At 43.8% G+C, this 20,649-nt stretch overlaps 1 protein-coding gene across 2 annotated transcripts in view; it reads right to left on the reverse strand.

The window, feature by feature from the left end:
• Positions 1-20,649, reverse strand: part of LOC112545100 (thioredoxin-like) — a 46,141-nt gene that overhangs the window by 16,476 nt on the left and 9,016 nt on the right. The window contains exon 1 of one of the 2 annotated variants that reach the window (XM_025182500.2): positions 965-1,069. The exons of the other annotated variant lie outside the window; for it this stretch is intronic. Coding sequence (XP_025038285.1) covers positions 965-988 — 24 coding nt within the window. The 5' untranslated portion in view covers positions 989-1,069. Of the gene's footprint in view, positions 1-964; positions 1,070-20,649 lie in introns of those variants that run through there. 2 annotated transcript variants of the gene reach the window in all.

The raw sequence follows: 20,649 nt of genomic DNA on the forward strand, positions 1-20,649 counted from the left end.
TCCAAAGAGGAGAAAGCAGAGAGAGGCCGCAAAAGAGGAAAATATGAATGAAATAAAGGCAGATATAGCATAATAATAAGACATGATCGGGGGTGCTGCCTAGGGATGTGAACAACTAGTTGACTAGTCGACTATCCGATAAGCAAATGCTTATTGGAAAATCAATACACTAGTTGACTAGTTGCTTCCCCCCCACCTTGCTGCCCCTATCTGAAGGAGGCAGCAAGGGGGGAGGAGGAGGAAGGGGTGCTTCAAAGCGGCAGCACCGTGTGGAGCCAGGGGCCAGATCCTGGGCTCCACGTGGTGCTGCTGCTTTGAAATGCCATGTGCAGCCTGGCCCCAGCTGACTCCGACCTCCATGCGGCACTGCTGCTGCTAAACACCGCGAGGAACACAGGGCCAGCAGGGGGCTGCTTCAGTCCCACACTGGCCCCATGCTTTTGCCTTTGAAGTGTAGCAACAGCCCTTGGGAAAGGATGCGTGAACAGACCACAAGTGACAGCTATTAGTCACAATAGCTTTCTGGGAGACACTCAATTCCTGTGGATCATAGTATAAGAGCCTGAATAGAATAGAATATCTATGCAGTCAGAGAACAGTCAGTATTTGTCCTTCATGCTATTCAGCCCTGTGCCTTGACCCAGATGTGAAGTTTCCTACCAGGACTGAAGGGTTAGCTCTATCCTTCTCCTCCTGAGATTACTCACCAAGTGGTGGTTTGTATGGGGTGGACACTTGTCCACTAGGAACTGAACCGAACCCACCCAAGATAGTGCCAGTCTAGGGCAAAAATAAATAGCTTGGTTAATAACGGGTATAAACTGGCATAATTTCATTGGCACAATTGGAGCAACACTGATTTACAGCAGTGGAGGATCTGTCCCAAAGTATTTTCAGAAGAAATGCTGCTGGCTATAGCTTTCTACAGCAGTTTGCTTTCCTCTTTAACCCCCTAGCTACTTGCCTGATTTTCTATAGTCTGCAGCATAACGCATGGAAGTGCCTGGGAACTGTTGCAGAAAACAAGCTTCAGGTTCCTGGCATCTTCTCCCCTCTTTCCCCCCCCAGGTTGTGCAGCTCTAGCCATAGTGTTAGGAGGCTTTGTGACATAGTGAAATGTGTCATCTAAGCTGGGAGCAAATTAACTTATTTCTTTTGCCCAGGGGGAGGAGCAGGGATTTTATATTACTTGCTTCATCAGAGAGTGTTGTTTACCTTCTGCCGTGAGGGGAACAGCCTCCCACTTCTCCAAGGCCTGTCCCTCTGTTTCCTTCAGATTCCCCCTTAAAACATTCTGCTGTCAGGAACCCCCCATTCTTACTTGTTCTCCTCACCAGTAACCTCCTCACTCTGCCTTCCTGTTGACCCACATCACTGTCTCATCTCTACTAGACGCCCTTTGGAGCAGAGTGTTTCTTCTGGGTTTGTCTCTGATCTCAAGTGTGCTGGCAAGAAGCGAGAGTAACCTCACCAACCTCAAGACAGTCACCCTGATATAAAATTGGTCAGAGATCAGAATTAGAATCTTAAAGCTCCAATCCTGCAAGCTACTCCACCCAGGCAGCCTTGGGCATTTGCAAAAGATTGGAGGCTGGGTTTTCATCTCAGGCTAGTTTTGCTGTAGAGCAGGGAATGGGAACCTATTTTGGGGGGTAGGGGCTGCTGACCCACAGAAAAATCAGTCACGGGCTTCACACAAGTGAGAAGCAAAACAAAAGCAAACAAAAAGATCCCACCCCAAAACCGAAGACAAAACCCCTCACTGACGTGGCCCTGCAGGGAGGAGGAGAAAGACACACCCCACAGTCCCCTCGCACACCACAGCCTAGATAGGCCCCATGTGCTCCAGCCCCACGGGGGAACAGTGAGGGGGCTGGAGCATCAGTGCGTGCTCCCCTATGCTGAGGGGGAGCCCTAAGCCTCAGGGGGCCAGATTCAGGCAAGCTGTGGCCTGGATGTGGCCCCCGGGCCTTACGTTCCCTACCCTGGCAGCAGGATAACTTCTTTGATTTCACTGCAGTTGCTCTTCCTTTACACCTGTGTAAGTGAGTTCAGAATCAGGCTATGCAGAAATGTAGAGGGAGATTTTATGTGCGCGTGTGAGTACAAATTTGTGAGATTAAGAAACAATATATAAATAATAGCACATGCAGAACATTATCCGTGGCTTTTGTGTTCCATGGAAAGATTATGTCACAGAGTTTCATCCAAACGTGTCATTCAACATGAGCACCAGTAAGAGAGTTTCATGATCTTTGACTATCAAAAGGCTGAAAGGTAGTTGAATCCTTTCACAATCTATTTTGCACCAACTCAATAAATGTATTCAGGAGAAAGTTCACGTTAATTGCATTTTCCACTTTAAATGTATGTTTGTCTTTGTCTTTTGACAAGGCCTCTGGGGTTCAAATCCTGCAGTCTTTATGCAGGGAAAATCCCACTGGGGGGAAGGCAGTGTGGGAAAGTAAGGACTGAATAAAAAGCAGAGTAAAATCTGACACCTGGGATTTAGCCCAGTGAATGGCAACTCAGTGATCTCTCACTTTTGACACAGGTGAGATTTTGATGACCACAATCTCCCAAATCCTCTCACTCCGACAGCGAATACTCATCTCTTTCTCCAGGGCTGCATCTAGACTCGCAAGTTTGTGAGAAAAACTTGCCAGCTGTCTACACTGGCCACTTGAATTTGCGCAAGATCATCTAATGTATGATCGTCAGTGTTCTTGCGCAAATACAATGACTCTCCCGTTCGGGAAAAAGCCCTCTTGCGCAAATGCTTTTGTGCAAGAGGGCTAGTGTAGACAGCTGAGAACCGTTTTGTGCAAAAAAGCCCCGATGGCGAAAATGGTGATCGGAGCTTTCTTGCGCAAAACCACGTCCAGATTGGCACAGACGCTTTTCCGCAAAAAGTGCTTTTGCACAAAAGTGTCCGTACCAATCTAGACGCTTTTTTTCGCAAATGCTTTTAACGGAAAAACTTTTCCGTTAAAAGCATTTGTGGAAAATCATGCCAGTCTAGACGTAGCCCTTGCGTTTGAAGCATCACTCTTTGGTAAGTAACAAGATAAAAAGAAAACATTAGTCTAACATGGAGGTGGGGAAGGGAGCAAAAAAAGTGAAAACAAGTCTTGTGGGTGGCCTCTACTGAGCATAGTATAATCATGGCTCATCTCTGGGCCTTCTCCAAAGGCCATTCAGTCAATGAAAAAACTTCCATTTGCCTTCCTGGAATTTGGATCAGGCTTGTGGGATGCATAAAACTCCCATTACCTTGTGTGCTAGTTACACGTGAGAGGCAAGACCAGGCCCTAAGCTTCTTTTTGATGCTACAGATGCCTTTTACAAGCATTTCCAGAGAAGTAGAAAGGGAACTGAGTCAGTGCCTTAGATAAATTCCAACAATTTCTTCACTAGATAATTGCAATCTTCTAAAAGATCAGCCGACTAGATAACAGCCTATTCAATGCTTGCTTCCAGGCTTCTCCTTTTCCCTGACTGGGCAAACTTTATTTTCATTTAAATCTTTTCTTACTCTCCACCCAAAGGATAGATCGGTATCTCTACATGGAAAATGATGCTAGCTGAAAAAAACGAGCCAGTACTAGTCACAGGGAGAGAACTGTATGGCAGAGATGTGGGGCCAGATCACTCACATTAGTTTCACATGGTCGGAACTCCTCTGGCCTCTGTGGAGTCACTCCTGATTTATTGAAGGCAAAATCAATTCCACATCCATAGATAATGAGAGAGAATGTCATGTGTTTGTTTTCAAAGCTGGGATGCTTTGAACTACAAATATAAAGGGCTACATGAATATAAAGAGCGTACAGTGAGAAAACTCCTGGGCTAATTCTTTTCTTCATGCACTCCCAAGAAATTCAATGATGGATACCCACCAATAGCCATGGCAAGAGTATGATCCTTAGAATTTACACTGGGCGATTCAGATTACTCCACAAAATTTCCTCGCTGCTGATTCACACATCCATCATAAGCCAAATTACCACTTCTCTAACTTCAGCTAATGTAAAATGGAGGAACAGAGACCATCTCTCTCTACAGGAAACTTTAATTAGTACCAGGTGTATTCGGGTGCTAGCCAATCCAATCACCAAATAATTAAGTATTTTCTTTACTTTTCCAGACGGATCTATGTAGAATTTCTGCAAGTTTAATTTTTGGGAGCAGAGAGAGCCCAGACCAGCCTGGGTTTTGGTAGTAAGTCTCTCGGGTCACATTTATTAATTCACATAGGGTATGTCTAAACTACATGGCTCCGTCGACAGATCTGTTATCCCTCGTGAAATGAGGTTTACCGGAGCGGTCAACAAAGGCTTCCCTTATCGACCGCGGCGCGTCCAGATTGCCCCGCTGTGCCGCCAAACAGCTGAGAGGCACAGCACGGTGGCCATTTTGATGTAAATGAAGCAGCCATTTATTTAAATCGCCGCTTCATTTTCCTATGTCTAGTAAACTCATCTACATGGCTCCATCGACGGAGCCATGTAGTCTAGACATACCAATAGTGAAATACACTGGAGATAAGTCTAGTCAGAGATATGGAAATGAGCTTTCTCAAAGTTTGGGGCTGTTCAGATGCAAGGATCAGTTCAGATTTAATCTGTTTATACATGTTTAAACATGAAAAAAAGACTAATATGAGAGCTGGGTCTATGCTGCTTTCCTCCTGCCCAAAAGTTTCCACAAATATTCACTTGAATTTAAAAATGAATTGGTTTCATGTCCTTTTGTATTTAATTTTTCTAAATATTGAGACAGTGGAGTTCTACTCACACAAACTGAAGAGGCCAACAGGAGTTTGAAGAAGTGAAGGCGCTAGTCCCTAGATACAAATTTACTTAACCAGTTCTGATGGGGAGTGATAGACCAGCTATTGCAGTTTACAAAGGTTGTGCCATGATCGGTTTTCTGCCAAAGATCTGGACTTCCTGTAAATGACGTGCAAGCTGAGGGCTGTATTGGAGAAAAGGTTTTAGCTCTTGAAGGCTGTTATTGATTCTGCATTGTATCAAAGAGACTAAAGGGTATTTGAGCAGAGTATTTGTTCAAGGGAACAAAAGAGAATAGAAACCAGAGCAGACTTGGCAGTTTGTGACAGAGTGCAGAAAACCTAAGACATTCTACACCCCAAACATAGAAGAGGTAGAAAAACTAAAAAAACAGCAAAGAGACATGCAGTACCTTAAGGTATGTCTACAATACCCCGCTAGTTCGAACTAGCGGGGTAATGTAGGCATACCGCACTTGCAAATGAAGCCCGGGATTTGAATTTCCCGGGCTTCATTTGCATAAGTGGGGAGCCGCCATTTTTAAAACCCCGCTGGTTCCAACCCCATGTAGCGCAGCTACACGGGACACGAACTAGGTAGTTCGAACTAGGCTTCCTAGTTTGAACTACCGTTACTCCTCGTGAGAGGAGAGAAAGGAATTAAAAAGGGGGGGAAATAAATTGTCAATTAGAGTGTCCATGCTAAACGAAGCTGATAAGAATACTTAGTACCAACCAGAAGTACCCTTTATTTGTTTTTTCATGTCATTAGGATGTGGAATGTAGCGGGCCATCCAGCCAATGTCTTTGTTTAGACTTCTGTTGTAGGAATCAAACTTGTAAATGAAATTAAGTTCTGTAGCTTCTCTGTTGAGCTGGCTTTTGAAATTGATTTGAAATAATATGGTGACTTTGAGATCCATTAATGAGTGCCCAGGAGATGGGACAGTCTGTGATGAACAGAGGAAAGAGGTCAAGAAAAATTCAATGCATGCAGAAGTACCTAGTTGCTTTCAGGGACTCAGGGCAGTGCCAGCAGAAAAAGTCTTCGGAGATTCAACTGGAAAGAAGGAACAGTGATCTCCACAAGACACACATGGGAACGGTGCTCAAGCCAATCCTGGAAAATGTCAACCATGTCTAAAAGGAAACAATAGACTAGCCAAAGAGAGGACAGAGAATCTTCATCAAGTACTTAATACAAAGAATGTACATAACATTCCGCATTGGAGAAAAGGATAGCAAGACTGAGTGCTGTCCCATATCGCTGAAAGAGTGGATGGAATTCTGCAGACTGCAAGGAGGAGTCCATTGCTAACATTAAACTTTGGCACACATGACACGACCTCTGAAGTCTCTTCAGAGAACACCAAAGATTTCAGGGCTCTTTGAAAGCAGCAGAAGGAGTGGAAAGTACAGGTGATTTTCTCAAAGATCTTTTTTATCCCATGAGTCAGAGAAGATAAAGATACTGGAGGAAAGCCAGAGAATGATGTAGAGTGTTTTGGTTTCAGTGAACACTGGGCCATTTTATACAGGGAAAACAGGATGTATGACGTGGGCCCCATCAGTTTCAGTAGTAGAGGAACCAATCTTTGAAGTGAAAGACTTGCTAGAGAAGTCAGAAAGGTTTTAAACTTTTAAATTAGCTAAGGGGGCGAATATATTCAGATGCTCAAACATAAAACTCAGACTGAGGGTAGTTTGAATATAAAAAATCAAGGCATGAAGACAGTGTTTCGGACTGACTTTTGTCTTGTACACCTATATTGAGGTCATGTGCACTAGTTCGGATGTGTTCCCCCATTGCTAAAAATTTTATGAAAGAAAGAATACTAAAACAGCCCTTTCCCAGTCACAAGGAATAAAAAGAATGGTTAAACCAGCACTTGCACTACCTATCTTTGGGTGTGTCTAGACTACAGGGTTTTGTCAACAAAAGTAGACTTTTGTCGACAAAACTAAACCCGCGTCTACACTACCACTGAGTTCTGTTGACATAATGTCGACAGAACTCAGCAGTTTTGTCGACGCTAGTAAACCTCATTTTACGAGGAATAACGCCTTTTGTTGACAGAGTTCTGTTGACAGAAGGCATTATTGCATCTAAACTGTCCTTTGTGTCTACACTGCCATGTCGACAAAGCAGCTTGCTTTGCTGACAGAACTGAATATAGTCTAGACGCTCTTTGTCGACAGAAGCTTTGTCAACCGTATCTGTCGACAAAATTTCTGTCTACAAAAGCCTGTAGTCTAGACATACCCATTATGATGGCTGAACCTAAGTGCCAATGTGCTGTCTTTGTCCCACAATCTGCTTATTGGCCACCCCTGCACTACAAGATTTGCCACCACACACAACATGGGAGGCCTCACAGTCATTCTGAAGAAAGTGGGGACTTCCTAACAAATGAGCGTGTAAATAATGAATTGTGATGGTGGTAGCAGGTACACGAACAATCCCATTTAAATCATTTAACTATAACAAATGAAGTTCAGATCAGATGGCTGAAATGTGGAAGGAAAAGATGGAACTCAACATTGCTAGACTACAGACATTATCAAAGCCCAGGCCAAAAGATATCAGCTGGAAAAAATAAACCTAACCTTGGTGAACGCTTAAATATAAGAATGAATATGAAGTGGAATCAATTGTTATGTCCTTAATAATATCTCTCTGAAAAACTGCCAATTGTCTTAAATTGTTTTTCCTCTGAGGCTTGCTTCCTAAGAGGATCTTATCTACCAACTTCCTGATTTTGCTAACGGCTACCTTGTTGAACTCCGTTGTCTTTTTATTGCTGTATTCCCTCCAGTCATTCCTTAGAATCATAAACTCTGTCATTTCATGATCATTTTCACCCAAGCTGCCTTCCACTTTCAAACTCTCAACTGGTTAGTTCCTTCCTATTTGTCAAAATCAAATGAATTTCTAACAATGATATGGGTCTGATGCTAGGTAAAGATGGCAAAGTTGCCACTCATGGTTTAGAAAAGGCAGCAGTATTCACTACACATGTCTGTTCCATATTTGGAAGGAAGTAGGACTCTCGTACAGTGATAAGGAAATATTTTCTATGCTGGTGGTAACAAGAGAGGATGTTACACAGCAACTATAAAAGTTAAGCAGGGATATATTAAGTCAAAACACTGAGGTGGTATAACCTCTGTGTACAGGAGCAGTAAAGCTAGAACACCGTGTCTAGTTTTGGGACCACACATCAAAAGGGATGTTGAAACATTGTAAAGGCTTCAGTAAAGAGCTGGCATGGAAGTTGAAAATCATAAGGCCCTATGAAGGATGATTTGAGGTATGGAAAACATGAAAAAAAAACCAGACACTTGAGAAACACAATCCATTGAGTTTATCCAAGAGTAGGTTAAACAGCGACTTGATCATACTTTAAGTGTACCTACACCCGTGGAAGAGATTCTTAATACAGATAGAATAAGAAGACACAGTGAAATCCAACAGTTGGAAACTTAAGCTAGACAAATTCAGACTAGAAAAAAAAGTGCAATTTTTTTTTAAGAGTGAGGTTAGTTAACTCTTGAAACGACTTGCCTAGAGATGTGTCGAATGCTCCATCACTCGGAATCTATAATTGAAGAGAGGATATCTTCTGAAAGTTCTGCAGTAGCTCAAGCAGGAGTCATGGGAAATTGGTGAGTGATGTTCTGTGGCCTGTGTCACGCCACAGGTCAGACTAGATGAGTCTGGACTCTGTATCTTTGACTCTATGGACATGCGCACCTATAGGAAGTGTTAAATTCTTACACTGTCCATGGGCCGGGATGCACTGTAGAGAGATACATGGTGAACAAACCCTTTAAAACAGGGCAAAATATGGCCTGTGGGCTGGATCTGGCCCACCAAACATTTCCCTCCAGCCCATCATGACTCTCTGGGCTGCTAAAAGTCCCATAGCACAGTGTGTCACTCAGGCAGGCTGCCTGCTTGCTGCAGCCCTGGCCATGCTACTCCCAGAAGCAACCGGCTGCCCCTAACAAGCATGTCTCTGTGTGCACCTTTGGAGGAAGGGGACGGTGGATGGTGTTTGTGGGCATGGGCAGCAAGTGGAGAACTGTTGTCCCCTCCCCCCCCCCGTCAAGGGGAACGCAAAGACACATTTGCCAGTAGCAGTTGGCCACTTTGAGTGGTGCAGGGCCACCCTGGCATGCAGGTAGCTTGCGTGCTGTACCGCTAGCTGGGAGCCACCTATGATAAGCACCTCTCGACCAGGGCCGGAGCCAACACCTCACACCCCCTTCCACACCTCAACCTTCTGCCCTAGGTTAGAACCTCCTCCTGGACCCAAACTCCCTCCCAGATCCCGCACGCCTCTCTTGCACCCCAATGCTCTGCCTGGAGCTCCCTCCTGCACCCAAACTCCGTCCCAGACCTCACACATCTCCTCCATTAATATAATGGCCTGTGACCACTTACCAAGATCCTTTGAGTGGCCTCCCTGCAAAAATTATCGTCTACCCCTGCTCTAAGCAGACTCCTGGCACAGGGACAATTCAGTGAGCCAGCAACCCATTGTGCCTTTCAAAGCCAGGTCTGCACATGCTTGTGCAATTGCTGTATTAGTGGGTGTGGTAACAGCAACTAAATTACAGAGCAGGAAATACAACTGATGTAGACAGGATGAGACATCGCTGATTAATAGAGCTAGAGGGCAGGGTCCCCATAAGCTCCCCCAGAACGCTGACCCAACAAGGAAGAGATTTATCTCTCAGGTGGTTCTGCCCAAGGCTGTGCCATCTAGTTGCAGAATTGGATGATTGGGGCAGTCTCCAAAGCAGTCACCATTCAGGTCAGCAGTGGAGAGCTGATCTGCAGGCACCTCCCACTGCTGTCAGGCGCCAGTCTCCTCTGGTCTGACCAGCCTCAGGATTAGTCAGGCTGGCCTGGAGATCCCCCCTCCCCTGAAAGGAGGAAATGGCTAACATCTTTCTTGCTTGCTTCTGCATTCAGGAAGGAAGTGATTGGCCCTGTGCTTAGAGATGTCACTCGCATTTATAAAGCAGCCAGTAAAATCATGACAGTTGTATAAACACTTCCTTAATTACCAAATCGGAAAAGAAACAGTGGGCTGAAATTGCAGCAAGGGAGCGTAGGTTGGACATTAGGAAAAACTTCCTGACTGTCAGGGTGGTCAAACACTGGAATAAATTGCCTAGGGAGGTTGTGGAAACTTCATCTCTGGAGATATTTAAGAGCAGGTTGGATAGACATCTGTCAGGGATGATCTAGAGATGGTGCTTGGTCCTGCTGTAAGGGTGGAGACTGGACTTGATGACCTCTTGCGATCCCTTCCAGTTCTAGCATTCTATGATTATGACTTCAGCAATTACACTCAGTACATTAAAAAGGTCGGCACATTGTACATAGATGACTGGAATATCTGAAACTGCACCTTGTTGAGTATGTAAAAGGCAAGGCCACAATTCACAGAGGTGTTGAAGGGAACACAGATACACAGCTTGGAAACTGAGATGCTGTCCCAGATGACAGTAGTAAGCTCTTTGCTGCAATGTCTCTCTCCAGAGCAGATGAAGGCATAGTAATTTAGAAAAATGACCTGTATTCTCAATTAGGTATAGACAGTGAGGCTATTTCAGGATACTGGCAGTATCCCAAAATACCAATTCTGCATCTTTAACTGCACATGTTATTTCAAAATATCTGTTGTGTAGACAGCGCCAAATTTTGAAATAGTTTATTTCAATATAAGGTCAAAATAAGCTACGCAATTTGTGTAGCACAAATTGAGTCACTTATTTCAAGGTCGGAGCGCTGTGTAGATGTACCCTTATAGTCCTCATCCACTGGCCACATTGTGTCTGGCTCTGCTCTACCCTGAACCCTCATTGCACAGCTACAGAATCAGGATTTAATTTAAAGGCCAAAGGACATTTCCAGACCTCGTGGTTGTAGAGAAATGTGATGTCTGCCCTTGTCTGCAAACAAACAGCTCAAAACAATATCGTAGAGAACAGCCCTGCTGGTTGTAATTCTAAAGCTTAATGAGGATGCTCTAAAAGGCAACTTTATGTCACTGCTGATTAATGTTCCCACTATTTTTTTCCATCTGTGGACAGAATACATTTTGCCTGTGCACCCCGGCATGTGTGGACGTGCACCACCAGCACCTGAGTCTCTCCTCAGTGGCTGCCAAAATGCTCAGCCTACAGGGAACACTGCTGCTGATCATGTTAGCTGGTGAGAGGGGGAAAGTGATGGAAGTGATGCTGACAGGAGGGAGCTGAAAATTGCTACAGAAATGGAAGTACAGTGGGGAGAAAAGGAGGAAAAATACAAAAGCGGGAAAGAGGGAGAAACAGAAAGTCTAGGAAGGGAAGGAAACAAAGGGCAGGAAGAATGATGGGCCTAAATGGAGAGGGCTTTCCCACTGAGGCTATATCTGCACTACGGGTTTTTTTGGGGATACCCCAGAAAAACTCCGCCGTGTCCAGGGAACGTGTCTGTTCTTCTGCTTTTTTTTTTGCGGAAGAGCAGACGCGCTCTTTCAGAAGCCCTGTCTTCCTCCTCCCACAAGGAAGAAGGGCTCTTCTGAAAAAGGAGTCTTAACTGAAATTTGGCTCAGTATAGACTGGTCAAAATTCATAAAAGCCACTTCCGAAAAAAACAATGGAAAAAGGTATGAAAATTGCGGAGCGCAATTTGTGTAACTTTTTCGGATAGACCAGTGTCGTCTAGACAGAGCCTGAGTCACGGTGGATAACAGCCTAAGTGTAGAAATGCTGAGCACCTGCAGGACTTTGGCTGGCGTTGTCCTCAGCACCAGAGAAAAATCAGACTTTTGCAAGTTACATTATTACATAAGCCTTTGTGCAAATCTCCCATTGAAGTCAATGGGAGTTCTGCTCTGGGTTGAGAGGAGTATGAAGCCCTGACAGTACAATTGAATCCACAGTTCATAGTGGAGCAGAAGTTAACCCCTTTCCCAGAATGTATTGGGCAGGGCGTCAAACTCAATCTGTAGAGTCGCAGCATAAAGCCCTCCAGAGAAGGCTGATTTACATGATTAATGCAACACCTTCACCTATGGGAGCTATTGGCATACTGCAATTATTAACACTGATTTAGGAATGGCAGTGCAATGGTTATTTTTAAGTGCAATTTGGCAAGGTGGGAAAGTGAATCAATTTTGGACTTTGGTCAATTCTGGGCAATAAGAAAGTATCGTCATAAAATGTTCCAGAGAAAGCTCCAGGTCTCAGGGGCTAGTAATTATTTTGACAGGTGAGTAATTAGTCATTAGTCTGGGATTATTATCATCATCATCATCATCATCATCAAGGTGAAGAGCACGAGAGTTATTTATGGGGTAAATTTTCCCGGCCATTTCCCCAAGACTGCACTAAAATTACATTGGATTCCATAGGTCATCTACAGCAGACTAGCTTTGCTGTACATCAGCAATGGAGCTGTTCATAGGGAACAGTTCTTGTAAGAATGCTGGGCAGGGAACATTTTCCTGTAAATGCATCCAGAGCATTTTTACGTTCAATATGATGGATACTAATTTAGCTTCAAAAAGATCTCACCAAACTAAAGTGATGAGCAAAAATATGGCAAATGAAATTTAATGTTGATAAATGTAAAGTAATGCACATTGTAAAAAAATAATCCCAACTATATATACAATATGATGGGGACTAATTTGGCTACAACTACTCAAGAGAGAGATCTTGGAGTCATTGTGGATAGTTCATTGAAAACATCCACTCAGTATGCAGCGGCAGTCAAAAAAGCAAATAGAATGTTAGGAATAATTAAAAAGGGGATAGAGAGGTGTACCGGTAGTTCGGATTAGGAATCCTAGTTCGAACTACCTAGTTCGAGCCCCGTGTAGGGTTCGAACCAGCGGGGTTTTAAAAATGGCGGCTCCCCGCTTATGCAAATGAAGCCTGGGAAATTCAAATTCCGGCCTTCATTTGCAAGTGCGGTATGCCTACATTACCCCGCTAGTTCAAACTAGCGGGGTAGTGTAGACATACCCACAGAGACTCTTATTGCCTCTATAACCATGGTATGCCTACATCTTGAATACTGCATACAGTTGTGGTCGCTCATCTCAAAAAAGATATCTTGGTATTGGAAAAAGTTCAGAAAAGGGCAACAAAAATGATTAGGGGTTTGGAACGGGTCCCATGTGAAGAGAGATTAAAAAGACTTGGACTTTTTAGCTTAGAAAAGAGGAGACTAATGGGAGGGGGGATATGATAGAGATCTATAAAATCAAGACTGGTATAGAAAAAGTGAATAAAGAAAAGTTATTATTCCCACAATAAAAGAACTAGGGGTCACCAAATGAAATTAATAGGCAGCAGGTTAAAAACAAATAAAAGGAAGTTTTTCTTCACTCAGCGCACAGTCAACTTGTGGAACTCCTTGCCAGAGGATGCAGTGAAGGCTAGGACTTTAAAAAGGTTAAAAAAAGAGCTAGATAGATTCATGGAGGTTAGGTCCATCAATGTCTATTAGCCAGGATGGGAAGGAATGGTGTCCCTAGCCTCTGTTTCTCTGGAAATGGATGACAGAAGAGGGATCACGTGATGATCACGTGTTGTGTTCCCTCCCTCTGGGGCATCTGCTATTGGCCACTGTCAGCAGACAGGATACTGGGCTAGATAGACCATTGGTCTGACCCAGTAAGGCCGTTCTTATGTTAAGTTCATCATTGTTCCTTACTGATTGACATTTGCCTGTGATGAATTACCGCCCTGGTGAGCTTTCTCCCAGGAGCAGCTTAGAAATGGACCTTGAGGCTTTGGTGGCAGGTGGCCTGTACTTCCTGCACCTCACTTCACAGGGAAGCGCTGTCCTCTCTTTTGCATCCTGGAAATGCAGAGTTCTTTGGGCCCGAGACCTCAGTGCACTGCACAGTGTGGTGGTGTCCTTTGCATCTGTGCCAAATGGGACTCAAATTCTATTCGATGAGAGTGATTGCTTTGCACACTCACTAAGCACATGCATCAATGGCTACCCAAGCACACAATAGGAGAAGGAGGCCTGAGGTTGAACCTATATCATGTGTTCCCTCGGGCACTTATTTACACACATTATTATACTTAATAAACGTACTTGGAGTGTGTCTAACAGTATTATTTATCCCTGGACCTCAAACTACTTCAAAGGCGGATATCTTGGTCTTGGTTTACACAGGTTCAGCTAGATGAAGCATGCTCTCTGATTAATAACTCCTTTGTATTACTGTAGTGCCAAGAAGCTCCATTTGTGCCAGGTGTTGTACAAGCACAAAAGAAATTGGCCAGCGGTGAATAGTGCAAAAACATTGTGTGACTTTCTGGGGTTTTTGAATGACTTTGGTTTGAGGCCGGCACATGCCCCCTTTTCTGGTCACTGCTAAAGGTTCCGGTTTTAGTGCCATGGAGGTTTGCAGAAAGGGAATGTTGGAGTCCTGTGAATGAGTAGCCAGAGGAAATCAAATCTGAAATGCCTGTTCTGCCAGCAGTGCTTGCTCAATCACCCAGTCAGGGCATATAAACAACACTATGTGCTTTATGTGACTCATCACAAGTAAACAACACCAACCTACACCCCACCATCAACCTCAGCCTGGACCATTCTACACGAGAGATCCACTTCCTGGACACCACAGTACAAATCAACAATGGAAAATTAGACACTACTCTCTACAGAAAACCCACCGACTCATACAGTTACCTACATGCTTCCAGCTCCCATCCAGCACACACCATACGATCCATCATCTATAGCCAAGCCCTTTGATACAACTGCATCTGCTCTAATCCCACTGACAGAGACCAGAAACTTCAGGATCTCTACCAAGCATTTATAAACCTCAACTACCCACCCGGAGAAATAAAAAAGCAAATTGAAAGAGCCAGACGAATACCTAGAAACCATCTACTTCAAGATAGACCCAAGAAAACCAACAATAGAACACCACTTGTCATCACCTACAACCCCCAATTTAAACCTGTCCAATACATTATCAATAAACTACAGCCTATACTGGAACAGGATACCAAACTCCAAGAGGCTCTGGGAGACAGACCCATAGTCTCCTATAGACAACCACCTAACCTCAAGATGATTCTTACCAACAACCACAGGACATACCACACTGATACCAACTGTGGTACCTTCCCTTGCTACAAACCCCGTTGCCAGCTTTGTCCACATATTCACTCTGCTGATACCATTATTGGACCTAACCAAGTGAGTTATAAGATCAAGAACACATATTCCTGGGCATCCAGAAATATAATTTATGCTATCATGTGCCGAAAGTGTCCGTCTGCTTTGTACATTGGACAAACGTCTCAGACACTTCGCCAAAGGATCAATGCCCAGAAAACTGATATTAGACAGGATCACAAAGAAAAAACAGTTTCTTGCCATTTCAACCAGAAAGGACACTGTCTCAACGACTTAATTACCTGCATCCTGCTTCAAAGACCTTTTAAGACTGCACTTGAAAGAGAATCGTCTGAACTGTTATTCATGCTAAAATTCGACACTTTACACCTGAGTCTGAACAAAGGAGCTAGTTATCTTACCCATTACAAAGATAGCTTCCCCAATTATCACCTCTAATATCATTAGCTCACAGACATTTACCTTCCCGCCACCCCCATCCCCGTTCTGTTCTGAAATGTGATTTGTCCTTTTCATATGTGTTCATTTTTTTAATTGTATCCTTTGGTATATATGGTTGTGACAGTTTTCTTCCACTATTTGATCTGAGGAAGTGACCCACTCCAGACCGGCCCACGAAATCTCATCATCTAATAAACCATCTTGTTAGTCTTTAAAGTGCTACATAGTCCTGTATTTTGTTTCAGCTTTCCTACCGTATACTCACAGTCAATCATTTACAATCCATTTGCAGGTCCAAAAAATATACAAGAAAAATCCCATCTGAGTATCCCAAAATACAGTTGCCCAACAAGGAAATCTCAATCTGCTCCTGGATATTCTGAGTGGAGAAAAAGCAGCTAAATTCATTAAAAAAAAAATTGTTAGAAACTACGTCATCTGCACCAGAAGTTGTAATAGCAACAACTATATTTAAACATGATTGTTGCTGATAGGTTTCTCCCTGGTCAGTTTATGTTTGGTCCTTTCACTGAACTTTCTCTTTTGTATATTAAGGGTACGGGGCTGAGATTTTCATTTCAGCTAGAAGATTTAGACTAACAATTTCCATTTAAACTATTGGGTTTTGGTTCTTAATGATCATAGCAGCTTTGAAAATAGCAGTAGCTTTCTTTGTCCCTCCTGCAGAGGAAAATTTCCTTCTATTACCACTGATGCAATCCCTGGGGTTTGAGTTCTTCCATGCACGGATCAAGAAGTGCTTCACAAGTGTTCAGCAATTCAATCAGACGGCTTCCCTGATCCTGAGGATCCATTGATCCTGAGGATCTGGGCACAGTGAGACACACACTTGTTGCCTTCCAGCTGAATTAGTGTAAGTGTATTTGAAACTGAACATGCTGCAAAGGCTCCTTGACTCTCCCCCATGTGGGTAAGGCCTCTGTGAGTACATCCCTCCATCTCTCCCCAAGTTACCAGGCAGCTTCTGTTGGCAGTTTAAGGCCTTAGTAGTGTTATTCTTGAAAGCAATTCATGGAGCAAGCCCTGCTACACGAATACCCAAGAGTCACTCTCCAGACCACTGTGACACTTGCTCCTCAGGGACAACGCAGTGCACAAAGCCAAGGGTGAGAGCAGGTATAGCCTAGTGCAATGGGTTGGGCACACTGCGATCGAGAATGCAACAGCCGTTCCAGAGCTATTCTGAGCAATCCACATCTTCATGTTGCTACACCCGCAGTCTGGAATAGTCTATCATTCCCTGCAACCTGGGGCCCAGATACCCTTCCTACTTCCCCCTGTGTTCCTCTCCACTGCGGCTGCCTCCTTACAGGAGTGCTCTGTCGCTCTGCGTAGGTAAGCAGTCACATTCCTTCTAAGCAGCTCTCACTTTCTGCTGGTATTTCCCCCACCTCCAGCCTAATCTCCTGAGGTTTCCTAGCTTCTCAGCCTGGATTCCTGTCTAGTGGCAGGAGTCATATAATGTAATCAGAAGAGGTTATTTAAATACATTAGCAGCAAGAAAAAGCCCCAAACAGGAGAATTAGTATCAGATGACATCAAGAAGGTGAGAGGTGTTTTTTTAATGCCTATTTTGCTTTAGTCATCCCTAGCAAGGTTAATAATGATGACCAGTACTTAACACAATTAAAACAGCAAGGGGGAAGGAACACTCGTCAGACCAGGCAAAGAACAGGTTTAAAAATTCTGGTAAGTTATACAAATTGACAGGACTTAATGAAATTTATACTAGATCATTTAAGGACCTCACTGAAGCAATCTCAGACCAATTAGCAATTATCTTTGAGAACTCATGGAAGACAGGAGAGGTTCCAGAAGACTGGAGAAAGACAAATATAATACCTGTCTTTAAAAAGGAGGACAAAGAACACTCATGGAAGCATAGACCAATCAACTTAACTTTGATACCTGGAAAGATACTGCAACAAATTATTACACAATTAATTAGTAAATATCTGCTGAAACTTTCTAGTCCAGCACCTTCAGAGCCTGAATGGTGCTGAACTAGAGAATTTGCCAGATCACAGGAGGTCAATATTGTTAGTAGTATTACCAACACTTCCACTGCTTATTGGGCTCTTAGAAGACATTTAGGGTAATTTAGAGCTAAATAACAGAATAGAACACTGAGAGCCAGGACTGGTGCCTATAAAAAACTTCATGCCATTGCGGGAAACTTGGCCACACCCATCATAATTGGAGTGGGTATCTAAAATCATGCCAGACCACGGATATTGGTGGACCAAAGAATGCCAGACTAGAGAAATTTAACCCGTAAAAGATAATAGTTCTGTAAGGGAATAGCTAGCATGAATTTGTCAAGAATAAGTCATGCCAAACCTAATTTCCTTCTTTGACTGGATTACTAGATAGGGAGAGGAAGCAGGAAGCAGATTTTAATAAGGCTTTTGACACTCTTCCATATGCCATTCTCATAATCACGGTCTATATGATATAACTATAAGGTGGGTGCACAACTTGTTGAAAGGTTGTACTCAGAGTATTTATCAATGGTTCCTGTCAAACTAGGAGCGTGTAGCTACTGGCATCCCACAAGGGTCAGGCCTTAGGCTGGCGCAAGGTTGTCAACTCTCAAGAACTGGATGCTATGGCATCCGATCCACTGGGTCAGAAGAGTTGGCAGCCTTAGTCAGGTACCATGCAATATTTCATTAATGCCTTGGATAATTCAGTGGAAAGTATGCTGATAAAATCTGTGGATAACACTGAGTAGGGAGGGGTTGGAAACACTTTGGAGGACAGGATTAGAATGAAAAGTGACCTTGACGAATTGGAAAATGGTTTCAGATTGACATGATGAAATGTAAACAAGGCAAGTGCAAAGTACTTCATTTAGAAAGGAAAACGCAAATGCCCAACAACAAAATGGGGAATAACTGGCTAGATGATAGTACCGCTGAAAGGATTAGGGGGAGAGGGAGGGTCTAGACTGGATCACAAATTGAATAGGAGTCAACACTGTGATGCAGTTGTGAAAAACGAAGAGAGGAGTTAATCGTCCCACTCTAGTTGGCACTAGTGAGGCCTCAGTAGGAGGCCCCAGTTGTGTCCAGTTCTGGGCACCGCAGTTTAGGGAAGATGTGGACAAGTTGGAGTGACTGAGAGCAAATTGAAAGCAACAAAAATGATAAAAGACTTAGAAAACCTGACCTATGTGGAAAGGCTGAAAGAATTGGGCATGGTTAGTCTGGAGAAGAGACAACCAAAGGAGAATGTGACAACATCTTCAAATACATTAAAGTCATTATCAGTGACTGCTCTCTACGGCCATCAAAGGTAGACTTGGTAATTGGCTTAGTTTGCAGCAAGGTAGATTTATGATAGTTAGTAGGGAAAATCTTTCCAACTGTATGGCTAGCAGAGCACTGGGAAAGGTTACCAAAGAAGGTGGTGGAAGCTTCATATTCAGAGATTTTTAAGAATAGGTGAGACAAACACCTTCAGGGATGGTCTAGGTAGACTGGAGCTTGTCCCAATGCAGGGGGTGGACTTGCTGTTCTTTTCAGGTCCCTTCTTACAGCCTGACATTATTCTGGGTCTATGAAACTGCACCTTTATGCAAACACATTTCACAAGTGTCTTGAACCGTGTGAAGCCAAAGTGTCCATTTAAGGAATAAGAAAGGGCAGGCAGTGTATTTTTGGAGTGATTAGATATATAGAACGCCTTGGCACAGTGCATGTTCTCTTTTTTTTCTGAAGGTCATCCATGGTCCAAGGAGAAATCTGTTTTGGGTGTGAGTCATCCAAAAGAAACAGTTTCCTTGAATTGTCGGAATGTCACTTGGGCTATGGTTCTAGACAACACTAAATTCATCCACTGGCATGCTAGTGGGAACTCTCATATCCAAGAAACATACAAAAGACTCATTAGATGACTAAGGAGCAATTAAGAAACTACTTTGACAGGGAAAAACTCTTTTAAAATAAAGATTGTTGCTTTTCAATGTAAATAAATAACCCACCCCCATGCACAGAAATGAGTCCAGTTGTGTTCCCATTGAACTTAGTTGTCATCTCCACCCCCCTCCCTCATTGATTCCAACAGGAATAGGATTGCACCCTTCCATCACTACCTTAGTCACCCCTGGTGATCAAGGGTCAGGCAACCACAGCGCCACTATAAAATTGACCGGATGATGTGTACAATATAGTAGAATGGCCAAGGGACATGGGTGAGTCTGGGCCATCTCCCTTCTAGAAGAGAAAGCCACTGGCAGGGCCTGTCTGAGGAGCTGCTTTTCCTACTGGCCTTGGAGATGACCCCCGAGAATGAAACCTGCCTGTCTCCTTTTCTCTGAGAGAGCTACTGGCCTGCTAAAGATGAGTAGGGCTCATCCTGTGAAAAATTCCAAGCCAGTGCCCATTTAGCTCTGGAAATGTCTCTCCTCTGCCAGTCTGTGAGCAGTTCCAGGAACAGATGGCCATCTATTAATATAGCCTCAACAGACAGCCTGGGAGTTGTTCCTGTCGCCTATTGATGTAAATGGCCTGCATTTTCTTAGACCAAACAAATAAACAAAGAAAGGATCAGGGTTGCGAATGCCCTCTCCTCTCTCGGGCATCGACCTAGGATGTAGGGGAGAAAGAGGAAAAAGCTGAAACAGAAAAATATCGCATGAGACTTCTAAAGAGACGTGAGAGAATGTGATGGTGACAGAGCTCAGTCAGAACAACGCTAGAAGAGAGACAATGAAGGAATGTTTGAAAGGCTGGCAAATCAGTGTCCTGCTCTGGAGGGGAAGGAAAAAGCACAGTGGATCTGCAGCAAAATGCTACTTGTACCCAGCCGTAAGAATTAGCCTAGGAGCACCCCTCTTTCCTCCCTCCCCCCACCTATTTTCCGAGGAAAAACCGCCCGTGCTTTGTGTAGTAATAACAATTAGACTGCGGTGAGCCAGGAGCTCTTATCAGTGCTCTCCGACTCAGCCCATTTAGGCTACAGGGAAATGACAGAACAGGATTCTCGGAAGTCAGAAGTCACTAGGCAGTCTGAAGAAAAAGGCCAATTTGGCTAAAGCCCTGGGCCAATTTGGCTAAAGGCCGATTTGGCTAAAGCAAGTTAGCTGTATTGCCTGGCACTGCCCTCATGCCCTGTGAGACTTCTGGCAAGTCTCATTTTGCTTTCTCATCTGTAAACTGAGAGGACTAATATTTCCCCCCCTCTCCATTGTGGAGGTGACGCTCCATGCTAT

The sequence above is a fragment of the Pelodiscus sinensis genome, chromosome 6 (assembly GCF_052426305.1).
Source record: "Pelodiscus sinensis isolate ZL-2025 chromosome 6, ASM5242630v1, whole genome shotgun sequence".
NCBI classification, from domain to species: Eukaryota; Metazoa; Chordata; order Testudines; family Trionychidae; genus Pelodiscus; species Pelodiscus sinensis.